The following is an 18,467-nucleotide window of genomic DNA, read 5'->3' on the forward strand; positions in this document are numbered from 1 at the left end:
GGTGAATTTTCTTTCAGACATATCTCTGTGCACTTATTCACAAATAGATAAAAATGTACACTTTCAGATAAATGGAATCTTGCTACATAGATTAAAATCTTTTTTTCCTCCGACTCAACCATATTCTACAGACTACTTTAAATGTGTCATCAGTAGAGGTAAAATCAGCATATAAATTGTGATAGGTATATGGTATTTAATTATATTTATGTACCATTATTTGTTTAACTGTCCTGTATTGATGGATTTGCAGATATTTCTGTTATTAAATATTATAAACATTTCTGTATCAAACATCTTTTAAAAGCTGGCATCTTGTTTTGGTTTGCATTTCTTTAATTGTAAGATTAATCTTGGTTTCATATGATTATTGGCATTTGTATTTCTTTTCTTTTTTTAAGTCCTCTATTCATGTCCTTTGCCCATATTCCTATTAGACTGTATGTTTTTTATCAAGGGATTTAAGGGCTCTTTTTTTGTTAAAGAGGTTAGGCCTTTGTATATATTTAAAACATATTTTCTTAGTATAGAGTTTGCCTCTAAACTTATTTATAATATTTTTGAATCCTCCAAAACAGTTTTTAAAAAATAAATATATTTTTATTGATTTCAGAGGGGAAGTGAGAGGAAGAGAGAGAGAGAGAGAAACATCAGTGATGAGAGGCAATCATTGATTGGCTGCCTCCTGCATGTTGGACCAAGCCCGCAACCCAGGCATGTGCCCTTGACCAGAATCGAACCTGGGACCCTTCAGTCCACAGGCTGATGCTCTATCCATTGAGCCAAACCAGCTAGGGCCAAAACAGTTTTTAAGTAGTCAAATTGATCTGATCTTTACTTTATAGCTAGGGTTTTGTATCATGCTTACGAATGTTTTCCCTCCTCTGAGATTAACATGAATAGTCCCATGTTTTCTTTAAGTACTTTTATGATTTTTGTTTTATATTTGAATCTTTAATGCACTTATAGTTTATTTGTGTTAAGGAGTGAGGGTAGGAATACAGCTTTCTTTATATTGCAAATAATGAGCCAGATGCTCCAAGTTATTTTAATTAACCAATTTCCCTCCCTCCCATTGATTTGAATACCACCTTCATTTTGATCTAAATTTCCACAAGCTTTGTGTTTTGAGATTATTGATTCAAAGGTGCACTGTTGTTTTACATGGAGGAGGGTTTTTCCATCCTGAGTTTTCAGCAGGTCTTGTTGCGATATATCTTGTTTGTGATGTTTCTCTTTGAAAACTTAGGTTCTCATACTATGTTATCAGGGTAACGGCATCTTTTCCTGGGTAGTGTATTCTGGAGCCAAGGAAATGCTGCAGAGCTGGCCCAGTTTGTTTTTGTGGAGGCCATACCCAGTGACCTCTCCTTTCCTAGACCCAACTTCTAACTTTGGCCACAATACCCATAAGAAGATGTATTAAAAAAAAAAATCAAAGCCAGTTTTGTGTCTGAACCTGGACTAAGTGAGTTGAGCCCCCACCTCCCCAACTCCCCACCTTCCCAGACAGACATTGAGTCTGTAGTTGAGAAGAGTCTGCCCTTGTTTCATGAGGCCAACGTTCCCCCCTGTGGCCTGTGCTCCTTAGGAACCATTTATTTTCAGAATGAAAATGTTTAGGTTCCTGGGCGCACAGCCTTCTGCAAGCAACTGGAACCAGGACTTCCTTTGAATCTGTTGAAGGAATTTAAAAAAAAAGCATTGCTGCTCTTTGCCCCATTGTTCCCTGACTTTAATCCGTGAATGATTTAAGGTTAGACTGTTCAACCTGCTTCTCAAACTCTATTCCTGTCACCATTGTTTGAGCTCTTAAATTAATGAGGGGGATCCCCACTGTGCGTTTGAGGAATGGAGTATGCGAGGGAAACTCTCAGATTGTCATTAAATCATCACAATAATAGGTCAGTACTGTGCATATCCAGGTGAAGTTATTTGCCCAGTTACGTACTCGTAATTGCAGTACTGGGGGCTGAACCAATGTCTGTTCCACTCCAAAGTCTGTGTGCTTTTCCTTGTACCAAACTGCCTAATAGGGACAAGTTTTCAGGTTTTGGTGGCAGATGAAAAGGATTCTTTCTATTCTTTCTCTTTAGTTATAAAAATCTCCTTTAATTAAAACATTTCATTCATCTAATTAATAGATGCATTGCCAATACATATGCTTCTTTTTAAAAATTAAGACTATTTTTTGAGCAGTTTTAGGTTCACTGCAAGGTTAAGGGGAAGGTACAGAGATTTCCCATGTACCTCTGCCCTGATACATGCATATCTTACCCTTATTCTCAACATCCCAGATTATTCTCTTAAATTCAGACTTATGAGGAATAATAATTTTATACATGTTTAAAGTCACTCTTTTTAAGGGTGCAATTTGATGAATTTTGACAAATGCATAGTGTCATGTAATCACCATTCTAATAAAAATATAGAGTATTTTAATCACTCCAAAAAGTTCCCTTGTGCTATTTTGTAGTCAAGCCCTTTCTTCCACTCCCAACCCCTGGCAACTATTTCTGATTTCTATCCTTGTACTTTTGTCTTTTCTAGAATGTCATATAAATGGAATTATGCTGTAGGTAGCCTCTTGAGCTTGCCTTCTTTCTCTTAGCATAATGCTTTGAGATGCATCCGTGTTGTTGCATTTATCAGGAGTTCATTCCTTTTTATTGCAAGTAATATTCCATTATATGGATGTACTATAATTTATTTATCCATTCACCAGTTGATGGACATTTGGGTGGTCAGTTTTTGGCTATTACAAATAAAGCTGCTTTGAACTCATACTTCCAGATTCATTTATAGATCTTTGTATGGACATATATTTTAATTTCTCTTGGGAAAATACCCAGGAGTAGGATTGCCCAGGTTGTATGGTAAGTATATGCTTAGCTTTATAAGAAATTGCTAAACATTTTTTAAAAGATGGCTGTACTATTATGTATTTCCATCAGCAATGGACAAGAGTTCCAGTTACTTTACAGTTTCCCCACTACTTGTATTATCTATTTTTAAACATTCTAGTAGATATGTAGTGATATCACACTGTGGTTTTAATTTGCATTTCTTTAATGACTAATGAGGTTGAGCATCTTTTCATGTGCTTATTTGCCATCTGTATATCTTCTTTGGTAAAGTCTCTGTTCAGATCTCTCCCCATTTAAAAAATTGGGTTATCCTTATTGATTTGTAAGAATTCTTTATATATTATAGATACAAGTCTTTTATATATATGTATATATATATGTGTGTATATATATATATGTATATATATATATATTGCAAATATATGTCTTGTCTTTTCATTTTCTTAGCTGTATCTTTGGGAGAGCTGAAGTTTTGAATTTTATGAAGTTTTTTTATGTTACAATTTATGTATTTTGTGTTCTATCTAAAAAATCGTTGCATAATCTAAGATCACATGATTTTCTTCTATACTTTATCCTAGAAATTTCAAAGTTTTAAGTTTTACATTTAGGTCTATGATCTATTTTGAGATAAAAAAAATGGTTTGTGAAGGGGTCAAGGTTCATTTATTTTGCATTTGAATGTCCATTTTCTCCCCACAGCATTTACTGGAAACATTCTTTTTTCTCCACTGAATTACATTGACACCTTTGTTGTAAATAATTGACAATCTATGTGTTGGTCTATTTATGTACTCTATTCTGTTCCTTGTATCTATTTGTCTATCTTTATAGTAATACCATGTTGCCTGAATTACTAACTTTACTGTAAGTCTTGAAATCAGGTAGTGTGAGTCCTCCAATTTTGTTCTTCAATGTTGTTTTGGCTGTTGTAAGTTATTTGCATGCCCATATAAGTTTTAGAATCAGCTTGCCTATTTCTACAGAAAAGCTTATGGGGACTGGTAGGGATTGTGTTGAATTTTTAGATCAATTAGGGGGAATTGATACATTAGCAATACTAAATCTTCTGATTCATGAACACACTATATAGCTCCATTTATTTAGGCCTTCTTTAATTTCTTAGCAGTGTTTTATAGTTTTCAGTGTATAGGTCTTGCATGTCGTTTGCTAGGTTTAACCCTAGGTATTTCATAGCTTTTTGATGCTGTTGTAAATGTTTTCTTTTAAAATTCAAATTTCTGATTGTTTACTGTTAATATGTAAAATATAATTGGTGAGAAACCTTATTTAATGGAGAAAGAGAGGTCAGGTTAATGATGGCTTCATTCTTTTCTGGAAAACATGTGCAGAAGATGACTCAAGGCCCCAGGCTGACACTTCAGGGAGGTATTTAGGGTTCCCTTCTAGGGTGTTATCTCCTCCACTAAACTGGCTCCATGATCTCAGGCATTATCCATCTGTGTCCTTGGCACAGAGCCTGTATGTGACACAGAGTAGGTGAGAGTAAAAGTTTTCATGAATGAGAGATATTTTTAAAGAAGAAATAACCTTGTGGAGATTTAATACTGACCATTTCTATTATCCATAGTTGTTTTCCAATGCTTTCAGCATTCATACATGTGGTTTTGCATGGTTGTTGTGAGGATATGTCTTACATCATATCCTGTTTTGATCACTAATGTAGATCGACCCTAGAACATTTAGTTTAGCCCACAAGTCCAATATTGAATGAATCCCGTTGTCATTCTAGGGAGTTAGACGGGTGGTAAACCACTTAGATTAAAAAAACAACCCTGGTATTAAACCATAAACTATCATGCATGCATTAACTCATTAATTTATTAATCTACTCATCCAACACACTTCCATTGAGTTACTAATTGCCAGCCACTAGGTTAGGTGTTAGAGCCACAAAGACTAATATGAGCCGGTCTCTTCCCCAAGGTGCTCCAGACTAGGCGGAGCATGGAGGTATGGGCAAGACACTTTATGAACACGGAAAGGGGCAAGGGGCTGCGGAAAGCTTTTTTGCAGGAGCTGAGGCCTGAGCTATCTCCAAGGTCAAACGCAAGTTGTCCATGGGAGTGAACATCCAGAAACTGGTTTAGATGACTGCAGGAGAGAACTGGCTCACACCATCTGATGGCCCTTAGAGTAATTTGTACTGTGCTTCCCTGGGTCATCACCAAAGGCATTAACGATGATATAAGCAGGATTGTCTAAATCCAGCTTCCTTGTGTTTTAGACAAAGCACTTTATATACATTGTCTTGTCTTTTTAAATTTTTAAAAAATTTTAATATATTTTTATTGATTTCAGAGAGGAAGGGATAGGGAGAGAGAAACATCAACGATGAGAAAGAATCATTGATTAGCTGCCTCCTACACATCTACTGGGGATCAAGCCCACAACCTGGGCATGTGCCCTTGACTGGAATTGAACCCAGGACCCTTCAGTCCACAGGCCCGATGCTCTATCCACTGAGCCAAACCAGCTAGGGCTATATTATCTTATCTTGATAACAACTCTGGAAGTTCTAATGTTGGAGAAAAGTGAGATTCAGTGAGATTGAATGGCTTACCCAGCTAAGTGGTAGCATGAGGGCTTGGATTGAGGTCTGGCGGACTCAAAGCTTATGCTTTTGAGCTCAGTGATGATAATAAATAGCAGATCCCAGTTGCTGAGCACTTAGCATGTGCCAAGCATTGGGCTAAGTGATTTACATTTATTATCTCATAGGATTTTCAAAATTGTAATTATCCTCATTTACACATGAGGAAATTGGATCTTGGGTTATGTCACCTATTCATTATGTTTTAGTTACCAATTTCTGCATCACAAATTACCCTAACCTTGGTGGCTTAACACAGCAAATGTTTGTTACCTCACAGTGTCTGTGGGCAGGAATCCCAGAGTGGCTTAGCTGGGTTGTCCTGGACAAAGGCCTCATAAATGCAGTGAGCTGTTGGTTAGCTCTGCAGTTACCTCCAGGCTTGCTTGGGGAGGAACAAGCTCACCCTTGTGGTTACTTGTAGGCCTTAGTTCCTCACCCTGTGGCCTCTCAATAAGCTGCTTGCATGCCCTCCTGACATGGCAGCTGGCTTCCCCCATAGGAAGTGATTCTACTACAGAAAGAGGTTGAGAGAGCACGCCTGAGACAGCAGCTGTAGTATTTTTGTAACCTACTCTCAAAGGGATGTCCCATCGCTTCTGCTGTATTTTATTTGCTAGATATGAGTCACTAAGTCTAGCTCACACTCACAGGGAGGGGAATTAAATTATATGACTTGAATGGAGGAATATCAAAGAATTTGTGATGTATCTTTAAAGCACAGATAGTAAATAGCTGAGCTGAGATTTAAGCCAACGATGACAGACTATAGACCCTGTGCTTTTTAACTGTACTATTATATTATCTCAAAATTTCACAAAAGCATTTTAGCTGGATGCTGTGTGGAAAGAAACCCAATTCCTGCCTTCTGGGGACTTAATTTTAGGAGGTCCCTCTGAGAGAATAAGATAGAAATATATAAGTAGCCAAATAAGTGGAGAAAGAGGAGGAGTTAGGAGATAATTGGGCTAGTTGGCAGAGCAACCACAGGAATTCCAAGGGCAGCCTAGGTTGGGCTTTCCTGAATTTAGTCCAGATAGGCTTGCTGACAGAGCTGACTGAGAAACAAGGTGGTGGAGAGAGATTGCATTGTCCTCAGCAATTCTCAGCAGTGAACCTGTTCGCCAGCCAAGCCCTCTCCCTTCAAGAAGTAGGATTCTGCCTTGAGATAGCTGCAGAGGCTAATAAGGAAGTTTTTTTCTGAGCCATAAATGCCCCATCATACTGACACATTCAAGCTGGAACAGCTAATGGCATCATCTGGGCTCCCACACATTCGCTGCCCAGCACTTTCCCTGAGGCTAGGTTGCTATGGACAACCAGAGGCTGTCTCCCAGCTGCTGGAAACACTCCTACTCTGTCTTGTTCAGATTGCAGTGGAGAAATGAAGTTCCAGGAAGATGCAAATGTACCCTTTGGAGATGTACTGCGCCTGGCACTTTTCACTGTAATTTCAGTTCAGCTGACATCTCTGTTTAAAAATGACACCATGCCCTGGCCAGTGGCTCAGTTGGAGCATCGTCTGGTACACCGAAAGGCTGTGAGGTCACTTCCTGGTCAGGGCACATACTTAGGTTGTGGGTTTGGTCCCTGACTGGGGCATGTATGAGAGACAACCAATTGATGTTTCTATCTCCCTCTCCCTGTCTCTCTCTTTCCTCTCCCTCCCTTCCTACCCCTTCCCCCCCCCCCTTTCTCTCTCTCTCTCTCTCTCTCCCTCCCTCCCTCCCTCTCAAAAAAAAAAAAAAAACAAACAAAAAACACACACACACACAAAGAAAAAAGAAAAAAAATCAATAAACATCTTCTGGTGAGGATTAAAAAACAAAAAGACACCAAAAAGCCATTTGGGCTGAAAGTGGGTGTGGGCTGTGTTGCTTTCAGTAAGTGGTATTGGAAACAAGGCTGTTGGCATGGTGGGTAGGATGACGTGTCACCTGGGCCCGGCCCCTGGGTTGGCCCTGCTCCTCTTCCATATTGACCCTTTAAATGGACTCAGGCCACACCTGGAAAGCACACTGAGGTCTTGAAAAAGCCCCATCATCACCCCTGGAATCAGTGGTGGTGCTCACTCTCCCATTCATAGATCATGTGTCCTTTTCTACCATTTATTGGGAGTCTGTTTTTTAGCAATTGCTTTAATAGTAGTGGCAACAGTAATGCTGTTGGTGTTGATGTAATAAAGCCCACACTTAGTATGTGCTATTTAGCAAGCACTGTGCTAAGTACTTAATATCATTTAAGCCTTTTGACACTCACAGGAGAGACATTCTATTATCCTGATATTATAGGTAATGAAAGTGAGACACGGCAAGGGTAAGTGCCTTGCCCATGGTCACACAGCTATTTGGCGATGATATTTGACGCCAGGTGTGCCTGACTCCAAAGCCCATTTCCCATCCTCTCTTCCCCAGTCTTGTTCTTTCCCATTGCTGGTTCTCTCCCCCACTATCTCTGCACCTTGGCTGTCAGTCCTTGCCTGGAGCACCTGTTGCTCAGGAACCTGCTGGGACAAGTCTTCTGTCTCCACCTCGACATGCTCCTTCGGATGAATTTTTGGTGTTAGCCCTGCGGCCCCACGCACCAGGGTAAGAGAGAGTCTCATTTCCTGCCCTGGCCCGAGGGACCGACTGGCTGGGCCTGCCTTCTGCCCAGCTCACCGGTCATGGAAGAGAGTTTGGACACACACTCTACTCTTGCCTGATGAAAAAAGTGTGCAGAGCCCAGGTTATTACGCTCATCTTAGTGGAGTATTTAATGACTATGGGATTAGGGTTAGGGTCTTGGTCCACAATGTGCTGGAAAGCTCTGCTGTTTACCTACTGCTCCTTTCCCTGGCTGGTCTCTGGTACCTAATGGCTCTCAGACACAGCGCCGCTGTCATATCATGAGGAGGGACCAACATGCCTTCACTCCCAGAGTCTTACTGGTAAAGTCAGAATCATCTATGTGAAAGGAAGCATTTTATATTTATTTAAAAACCATTGTTATGCTGGGAGTGAAATATCCTTCCTAAGGAATCAGGTAGTCTTTCCATGGTCTCACTCACTAATCTCCATAAAGTAAATGGCCATTTGACTTTCCAAAATGAGCTTGTTTTCCTTGAGAATTGTTCAGTAACCATCCCCCCCACGCACAGTTGAGTCTGCTTACCCATATTCTGTCAACCAGAACTCTCCATTCACCAAAACTTCTGCAGCCTTCAACACAGTGTCAGCTGAGACCTGGGGACTGGGGTGGGGTGCCCTGAGAGACGCCCAAGTGCATTGCAATTCTTGAGCATGATTAAATCATAATTGTTAGCCTGGAACTGGTTCTTTAATGTATTGTGATTCCCATATGACCACTGGTATGTCTTAACTCAGGGTTACCTTGAAGGATAAATGTTAAAAGTAGGGATCATTAAATAGGCTGATTTGATTCAGTAATTGCTATTAAAGGCATTACAACTATTTATTAAATTGGGATTTAGGGGTGTTGGGGAAAGAAACAAACATGTCTATTGAACTCCTTGGGACCGAGTTTTTCTGAAAATGTAAAATGAGGGCTTGCAATTAGAGAATGGTTCAGGGCTCTTCTTGCCCTGCTATCTTGTGGTCTTAAATAACTAGAGGTTTATAGTTTCAGAGATGTAATGCATATAGACCTTGGCGAGTACTCCTTTTTGTCTAATCGGTTGCTAAGATCAGGTATCTATGGAAACAATCATTCATTAATATTCGAGACAGGAATTTTTTTCTTTTTATTGTGCACAATTACATGATGATGAGTGTAGTGTTCCTTGTATGATGGCTTTTTGCAAGAGCTGTCATAGAACCTGGATTTTTTATACTTAGGAGACAAGCAGAAAGATACTTCTCTCTGCTTTGGGCTACCTCCATATTTTCAGAAACTGATGGCCTAGTCCACAAAACCTCATAATTACTCTTCCCAGTTCATTGCACAAGTTTTGGATATTAAAAGTCTTCTCTCGCCAGTGGTTTTATGAGTTCAAAGGCAAGTTTATTTTGAAAACCTTGTCCTGTATTATTTTTGTCTTTCTACTCATGTTTGATTGGCACATTGAAATTTTTGTATTTCTATAATTCTGTTTCTGTGTACTATGAAAACTCTCAGAGATGGGTGCTGGATTTTCTTCAGTGTGAATGTATCCCTGGTGGAAGGTGGTTTCTGGGGATGGTCAGCTTTCCTGAAAGCTTTGCCTTTTTAATTTACAGCTTGTATAAAGAATAAAACCTTTCTTCTGATAATTGAGTCAAAAGATGGAAAAAGCTCTCTTTCTCTTTTTATTTTGTTTTTCCTCAGCATTCCCAAAATTGTAATCTGGTGTCTAATATGTCTTAACCCAAGAAAATGACTTTTTGGCCTGTGTATTTTCCCCCTTTAACTGTGTATTCCTTTCATTAAACTCTTTGAATGTGCTATTTGCTATCCATTCATTCTCTATTCTAAATAAATATTTGAGTTCTCGCTTTGACATAGCACCATAAGACCCTAGGATTATCTTGGTGACTGAGGTAGATAAATTTCCTGTCTTGGCAGGACTCACTGCCTAGGAGGGGAGAAAGGGTCCTCCAGACAGTTGAAGTACAATGATGGTCAGTTTTAATGGAAGAACACAGGGCATGTGTGATCTCAAAGAAGGAACATGTAACTCAGATTTGGAGGTCAGAGAGACCCTTTTGGAAGAAGTGACATGTACTGAGACCTGGAAAAAGCGTGTGAAAGCAGAGGGATCAGAAGGGGGAGGACTGTTTCAAAGAGAGGGAACAGCATATGTGAGGGTGTTGGATGCCTGAGGTCACTGGAATGGCGGGGGGGGAATCTTAATACTGGTCTGATTCTCACTGAGCTCCCCAAATTATATTTCAAAGAAAATCTTTGCAATAATTTGACTTCATTTTAGCTTTACCAACTCAAAACTAGAAGGACAATGCAAGTTCTAGGTATGTTTATGAATGCAGGGCAAGTCATTTGGCCCTGGGTGGCTTGGGCATTGTCTGAAGTTTATGGAGAGGCTGTGTTCATTAACACCCCCCTTAAACTGTTCATGCATACCTTTCTAAGAGAATAATTACAGGTGGGAAGCAGTGTAGAATTCAGCTTCCCTCTGAAAAAGGGCTTCTCTTGACACAGAGCATGGGCCCTCTGTGCCTAGGCACAAAGGAAAGTCAAGTGGAGAATGTTTATTTCCAGAAGCAGCCGCAGATCTAAGCCTGAACTGTGTCCTGGGTTCCTTCGGGATGTTCCAGAAGTCAGAACTAAATTCCGAGTTGTTGAACATGGGTCACCCCTTTGGCCCCAGACAGCTGTGGACTAACTCTGATGACCAGTGACGGCCTCCACGGGCAGTGGGTGAGCCTGAATCTGGAGACTTGGGGCAAACAGGCTTGATATTTTGAGCGATGGTTGTCCTCTCCTCATAGTGCAGATAATGTTCACCTAGGGAGGCACTTCTGTGGACTCACACAGATTTTGTGATTACTTCTCTCCCCAAAAATAAATTGTGGAGAGGTAAAGAGCACTACAATAATTCATAATGGCAAAAATTGTCACTGGAAAATCACCAGGAAATGCCTGTGGTTTATGGGTTAAAACAATTGTTATCAAAGTATGAATCTTGGAACAGCAGCAGCATCAACGGGGAACTTGTTAGAAATGCAGATTCTCAGTCTCACTCCAGACCTACTGCGTTAGAAACTCTGGGCAGGACCCAGCAATTTGTGTTTCAGCAAACCCTCAAGGTGATTCTGATGGATGTTGAAGTTTGAGAACCACTGGAATAAATAAGACAGGCTACAGGCAATGAGAAAATCCTGTGACATATTGATTAGTTGCTTGTGACTACCACCCCATTCTCTCCTCTTAAGAAAGTATCTTGGAGCCCAGCTGGTGTGGGTCAGTGGTTGAACATCGACCCATGAACCAGGAGGTTATTGGTTTGTTAAGATCAGGGTAACTGCCTGGATTGTGGGCTCGATCCCCAGTGGGGGCGTGCAGGAGGCAGTCAATTGATGTTTCTATCTCTCTTCCTCTTTCTGTAAAATCAACAAAAATGTTTGTTTGTTTTTTTTTAAAAAAGAAAGTATCTTGTGAGTGAAAGTGATGTCATTATGAGGACAGCCATGAATTTGCACAAATTTATTAAAATATTTAACATATTGTTAACTTTGATACCTTAATTTTTCTTTGTTAATAACACATAACAAAAGTCACAACAGGGATACCACAGTTAAGTACTGCAGTTCTATTACTGTGGTCAGAAAAATGGCTTTTATTTATTTATATTATACCTTATACCAGAGGTGGGGAATCTCTGGCCCAGGGGCTGTATAAGGCCAGAGAAATAATTTGGTCTGGCCCTGCCAAGGCATTAGGGATGTGTTAATGAAATGTTTGACCAAATATAGCAGGCTAATTTTTAAGTTGATAATTTTGAATGACCTGCAAATGATGTTATAAATATCCAAATGGCCCTTGGCAGAAAAAAGGTTCCCCACCCCTGCCCTACACTAAGAAATATGCTTGAATTGCTCTCCAAGAGACACATATGTGTGTATGACCAGGACAAATATTTCATGCAATAATACCCTTACTATATGTTATGTGCTGTTTGTTAAAAGTATGCTTGTTGCAATCCATTAAATTGATCCCATGACCCACTATTGAAACATGACCAGCATTTGGAAAAACATGGATGTGGTGAGCTGTCTTTGCATGGACCCTGTCTCTAGACCAGGAGAGGGATGGTCTGGCCTCACCTCTGTATCAGGTAGACTTGACTTTTAGTCCCTGTTCTGCCACTCTGAGCTGTGTGACCTTGGACAGTTTAGTTTTCTGAGCTTTACTTTTCTTACCTGTCAATGGAGTTGATACTATCTACCTCACAGAGTTGTGACAAGGGAATGACAACATATTTCATACAATGGCTGGCAGTGGTAGCTACCACCTTACTTTGAAATGGTACTGTTAGCACTCTTTTTCAGATCATCATCAGTTACATACATTTTTGTGGTAACCACCTAAAGCAGTGTTTCACAAATATTTTCCATACTGCAATGAATAAGTACTCCCTGTAGTCTATGCATTCAGAAATATTTTTAAAATAATTTTATTTTAAAAATGCATCCGAGTTCTACACTCTAGTCTAAAATATACCCAAATTTTGATACATATTTTAGAATATTTTGTTTTAATATAAAATTTCGTCTCCCTGCCCCAAATCCTGGAGGGTACTGAAACTGCAGAAGATGCCACTGACCACATGTACTCTAAACATAGATAGACCTTATGGTTGTGTTTCTGTGGGAAGATGCTCATTAGACTTTTTTTGAATAGTCTGCCTGTTGGTGTTTAGAGGCAGCATCTTTATATATGTGGCTCTGTAAACTGGCATCTCAGGTCACCCATGGACCCTAGGCAGTTAGCAAATGTGGAAGCACCAGGGATTGATCACCCATGAATCCAATGTTGGGGAGACCCAGCTAATGTTCACTTGTCTTTCTGGAGGTCATGATTGTGGTCGGTGGCCAGGCACCCAAGGCGATCCGCAGTGTGGAGTGCTATGATTTCGAGGAGGACCGATGGGACCAGATCGCTGAGCTTCCTTCCAGGAGGTGCAGAGCAGGTGAGCAGCGCTGCCGCCCCGTGCGCAGCTGCCTTCGCCGCGTGCCTCTGCCTGGTGCCTGAGTCCTGCTTTTCTCCTTGTTTCCCCAAACATCTGTGCATTACAGACTCTCTTTCTTTTCCTTCCCACCTGCCCAATTTCTAGCTATTCCTCCTGGGGTCAGTTCTTATGTGTTTAGGGACTTCAGCTAAAATTTAAGTATTTGCTTGAATCAAACAAAATTAGAAAAGCAAATATGAAAAAAATCCAATGAGTCCCATAATGACTTCCAAATATCTAAGGTTGGAGATCACCTTCTGTGGTGAGTTATTCACATGCCTGAGACGATCTCAGTGTGTCTTGGTTTCCTGTGCCTCAGGTGTGGTGTTCATGGCTGGCCACGTGTATGCTGTGGGTGGGTTTAACGGCTCACTGCGTGTGCGGACAGTGGATGTGTATGACGGTGTGAAGGACCAGTGGACGTCCATTGCCAGCATGCAGGAACGCCGGAGCACGCTGGGGGCAGCCGTGCTCAATGACCTGCTGTACGCCGTGGGAGGCTTTGATGGCAGTACTGGTAGGTCCTGGACACAGTCCCCACCTGTCCCAGCCTAGGACACACCCTCCATATAACCCTGGTTTGCTCAGCCAGTTCTTGGGCCAACCCTTCTGTCCATCCATACTTACTTGCCCAAGAACATACCCGTCCTTTCTCCCAGCTTGGGTGCCAGTAGCAGGCTTTCCTACACAAAGAACATGTAACTGCCCACATGCTGTTATTTCTAGGGCTCTAGGAAGGACTCCATAGTCAGAAGAGGGCCCTTTCTCCTTTCCAGTGACTGGGAACTATTCATTCAGAAGATGAGACTTAGCAAGAGAGTGTGCTTACCTGGAAGGCATCTCTCTGTAGTCTGAACCCTGTGTTGGACAGATGAGGGAGCTAAGGTTCAGCCATAGGAAGAGACCTGGCTCAGGACACAGTCTGAAGCCCCACTGAATCTTTGCAAGTTATGCCACTGCAGGAACGTCCCCTTGCTCCTGGTTGTTAAATAGCTTCAAAGTTAGAATCAGAAACTATTAGTGGACACGGACTTGGAGAAGTTATCTCATTTCTCCGCATATCTCCAGGTGGAGTCTCTGTAGGCAATACCTCTGTTAAAATAAAATGATATCCTTTGGCCCCCAGGGATGTGAAAACAAATATTTTTCACTTCTCTGAATTTTCATGTATGTCTTTACAAGTTGGTGACCTTTACCAGCCTTCTCTCTGCCTCACTCATGTAACTCCAGTATTTGCCTCCGGGGCTGCCGGTAGTAACAGGACCTGGGAATAAAGAGAACAAACGGGTGTAGAACATTGTGGTGTGTGTTTTTTTAGAATTCTTTTAGGATTTTCTTTTGGTCGTATTTAGAAAAACTGAGTAAATTGTGGCTTAAAAAATAAGAGATTTTGTATTACTCATGAAACAAGAAGTCTAGAGGTTGGCAGTTGCTGACTTGGTCCAGTTGCTCAAAGATATTAGGGCCAAGTTCTGTAAGAGTCTCTTGGCCTCATCCTCATGGTCACAAGATGGCCATTACAGTTCCAGCCAATATGTTTGTGTTCCAGGTACAAGAAAGCAGGAGGGCTATTTCAGAAATCCCCATCAGACTTCTGGGTAGGTCACATTGATTTGGTTACCCCTAGTTGCAAGGGAGTCTGGGAAGGCAAGTGTTCAGCTTTTCAGCCTCTAAGGTAGATGAAAAGGGATAGGAGTGTGGGAATAGGTAGGTGTTCAGTGAAGCAGCCTCAGGTATTTATTCCGTTCTGTAGATTTAACAATTTATGTTTGCAAAGCAGTTCAGTTATAACCCCTGACCTTGCAGATGTGTTTCGGGCAGGTGCCATGGGCTGCAGAGTGCGGCAGAGGTGGTGCTGAGCCATACACCCAGGTCTGCACTCTTTCCCACATCAGTTTCTCAGCACAGCAGGGTGAGGCTTGGTGCCATAGAAATCTCACAAATCTCTTATCTCCCAGGCCTAGCATCGGTGGAAGCCTACAGCTACAAGACCAACGAGTGGTTCTTCGTGGCCCCAATGAATACCCGGCGGAGCAGTGTGGGTGTGGGTGTCGTGGAGGGTAAGGAGCAACAGTGGGTATGGCCCAGCCTGGACCTTCTCCTGGTTCTCTGGCTCTATTCCTTTCACTACTGCTCTGAGTCAGGTACTGGTATCCTAATTTAACAGATGAGGAAAGTGAAACTCAGAAGTGAAGCTACTGGCACAAAAAAATAAGCAAGTGAACTAGGAGGAACCTAGAAGGGAAATGCCTACTTATCACTTTGGCCACTTGTTAATAGCTTTGTTACATGCTGGGAAGGGGAGAAGGGTGGGGGATCCAGAGTCAATATGTAGAGGGGGTGAGAGTTAACTCTTTAATTTTGTCCTCAAGTTGAACATTAACAGAGCCTGAGTGAGGTGGGCACCTCTTCCCAGGTCTGATTAGGCCCTGCAGGGCAGGTTGGTTGTAGAGTCCTGCTCTAGTCAGGAAAGGTATGTGGGATGATGTGGGAGGGAGTGGGGAGGTGTGGAGCCTAGTTAGACAGTACATTGAAATTTGTAAATGGCTTTCACATCCAATTACTCACCCCCACCCCAAACCTTTTTGAAGGAGAAGGTAAGATTTAGATTTCCTCCATTCTGGCCAACTGAGTCCCAGAGGGGTAAGTGATTTGCCTCTTGTGAGTAAATAGCACAGTGAGTCCTTGAACTCAGGTCTAACTCCTAACCCAGAGCTCTTTCCACTGTGCAACTCCTGCAGACCATTAGAAAATGCTAATGGCGGTTTTTACAAATCTGTGTGAATTAAAGCCTAGCATATTATTTGGGCTAAAACGTTATACTTTGCAGAACAACACTGGTTTATTAGCTGTCCCGAGGTGGATTGAGCTGTAATATCTGTGCATTCAGATATCTGCATTTTCTCTCTCTCTCACGGGCACACACAAGACCACAGAGCGCTCTGGGGAGAGTGTAATTTGCAGTGAATTAGACATCAATGGAAGGATTCTATTTTCTCATTGCATTTCTCAGTCTGTACAGTATTGTGTAGTTTAAATTTTCATTTTATTCTAAGTCCTGGACAAGTCATCTTAGTGAGCGCAAGGATTTTATCCTCTGCAAAGGTAAATTATTTCTTGCAATCTCATTCTCCTAGTAGAACAGAAATTGATTTGTCTGCCAAGTCTAAGTGCTTTGTCTAGCCACCTTCCCATTTCACCCCTTGTTTCTTAGCCAGGAGTATCAAACAATCAAGTAGGGGTTTAAATAGCATATCCCTGTTAATAGATTCAAGGAGAAACTTTCAGTGGGTATTTTTCAGCTGACACAGGGTTGGACTGGTTGATGGGGATTAGAGAGGAGGTACCTTCATGGTTGTAATTTCAAATACTCACTTTGACAAAGGCTTTCGTGAGCATGTTCTATTATGTGGAAGAAGGCTGTCTTGTCGCATGCCCTATGGGCAGTTGTTCACCTTGTCCATCCTGAGTCAGAAGCTCTTTTGGCTGTGAGTCATTCTGGGCAGCAGAGTCCTTAAAGGGAGGATCTATAGTGGACTTGGCTTCACTCTGGCCTTGTCGATGCAGCTCTCCACATGGTCTCCACGTAGCTCCTCCCTCTCATTATCTCCTAATCATGGCTATGCAGGCTGAATGACACCAGAAAAAAAACAAAGAATGGAGATCAGGATCATTTGCTACTGGCTGCTTAGAAGAATTCCTACTTGGGAAAAGGGACAGTGAGGCTCGGAGATTAGGCAAAAGTTCCCAACAGAGCGGAGATCGAGTGTTTTGGAGAAATAGGTTTCTAGGAGATCACTTGGGCTGCTCCTGCCTCTTACCTGGGGTTGCCCTCCAGAGCTCCTTGTCTCCTCCCTGAGATTAGGCTTTGACGAGTGGCGGGCAGCTGGGTGAGCAGGTGGTTGTGTCCGAGCCAGCACACACTGAGAGAGTGGCCTGGACCCTGGAGGAGCTGCTGAGTCAGTTTTCTCTCTTGGGCAGAACTGGGGAGGAGGTGTTCCTTTTTATAGAAGGGCCAGTTGAGAGGACTGTAGGGCAGAAACAAAACCAGGCTCAAGGATAGAAGAAAAAAACAATTGAACATATTTGAGTCCCTGCAAGGTAGTTGGTGGTAGAATCCTGATACAGCAAGAGTCCTGATGCTAGAGCATCGTTTTGAGCCTGAGAATCTCTTTCTAACATAAAATAATGGCAGATTTTCACATACTAGTTGTACTTTTGGTATTTCTCTATTAAGAAAGCACATGCTGACAAAAATATTTTAAGTAACTCTGTTAAGTAGATTTTCATCTGGTGGTGTTTATTTAGTCTACTAGAGGCCCCATGCATGAAATTCGTGCACTGGAGGGGAGGGGGTGTCCCTCAGCCCAGCCTGCACCCTCTCCAATCTGGGATCCCTCTCACAATCTGGGACTGCTGGCTCCCAACCACTCGCCTGCCTGCCTGCCTGATTGCCCCTAACCGCTTCTGCCTGCCATCCTGATCACCCCCTAACCATTCCCCTGCCAGCCTGATCGACGCCTAACTGCTCCCCTGCCAGCCCAGTTGCCCCCAACTGCCCTCCCCTGCCAGCCTGGTCACCCCCAGCTGCCCTCCCCTGCCAGCCTGGTCACCCCCAACTGCCCTCCTCTGCCAGCTTGGTCGCCCCCAACTGCCCTCCCCTGCTGGCCTGGTCATCCTTATCTGCCCTCCCATGCTGGCCTGATTGCCCACAACTGCCCTCCCCTGCCGGCCATCTTGTGACCACATGGGTGCAGCCATCTTATGACCACATGGGGCGGCCATCTTGTGTGAGGGCATGATGGTCAATCTGCATATTACCTCTTTATTAGATAGGCTAGTTAGTGTTTAAGATCTTTGTTATAACTCCGAACCCATCTCTCTCTCTCACACACACACACACACACACACACACGACCCTCCTACTTCATTCTAAGACTACATGTTCAGCCCAAAATGTTTCAACCCCTGCTCTGGGAGAAGTCAAATAATTTACTTTTCCCAACCTCAATCCCAACCCAGGCAGAAATGATGTTCTTAGGTAACAGCTTATGATATTTTTATTTTACCAGTAGGTGATTTTGCTTCAGGGCTCAGAGATCACAAGGGAGTGTGCAGACTCATTCTAGCCATGTCAGCCCAGCATGCACACTGAGCCCTCTATTCACGTGCTCCACCTGTGAGAGTTGTGGACAGAGCACAAACCATGGCTAAGAAAGAGTTTGGGTTCTCACCAAAGAATAATTTCCCATATTTGTTCTGTCCGCCTGTAGCTGCGGCCCTCTAGTTTTCCATCTCTCAGTACCTCATTCTGGAGAAT

General features: G+C 42.2%; 1 protein-coding gene across 3 annotated transcripts in view; it reads left to right on the forward strand.

Moving 5' to 3' along the window:
* KLHL3 (kelch like family member 3) overlaps positions 1-18,467 on the forward strand; it is a 101,644-nt gene that overhangs the window by 68,756 nt on the left and 14,421 nt on the right. For all 3 annotated transcript variants that reach the window (XM_070414943.1, XM_070414944.1, XM_070414945.1), the window contains 3 exons: positions 12,991-13,108; positions 13,467-13,664; positions 15,106-15,207. In XM_070414943.1, the coding sequence (XP_070271044.1) occupies positions 12,991-13,108; positions 13,467-13,664; positions 15,106-15,207 (418 nt within the window). The remainder of the gene's footprint in view (positions 1-12,990; positions 13,109-13,466; positions 13,665-15,105; positions 15,208-18,467) is intronic.

Source organism: Myotis yumanensis, unplaced genomic scaffold, assembly GCF_028538775.1.
Source record: "Myotis yumanensis isolate MYYU_CA2020_CCGP unplaced genomic scaffold, mMyoYum1.0.hap1 SCAF_5, whole genome shotgun sequence".
NCBI classification, from domain to species: domain Eukaryota; kingdom Metazoa; phylum Chordata; class Mammalia; order Chiroptera; family Vespertilionidae; genus Myotis; species Myotis yumanensis.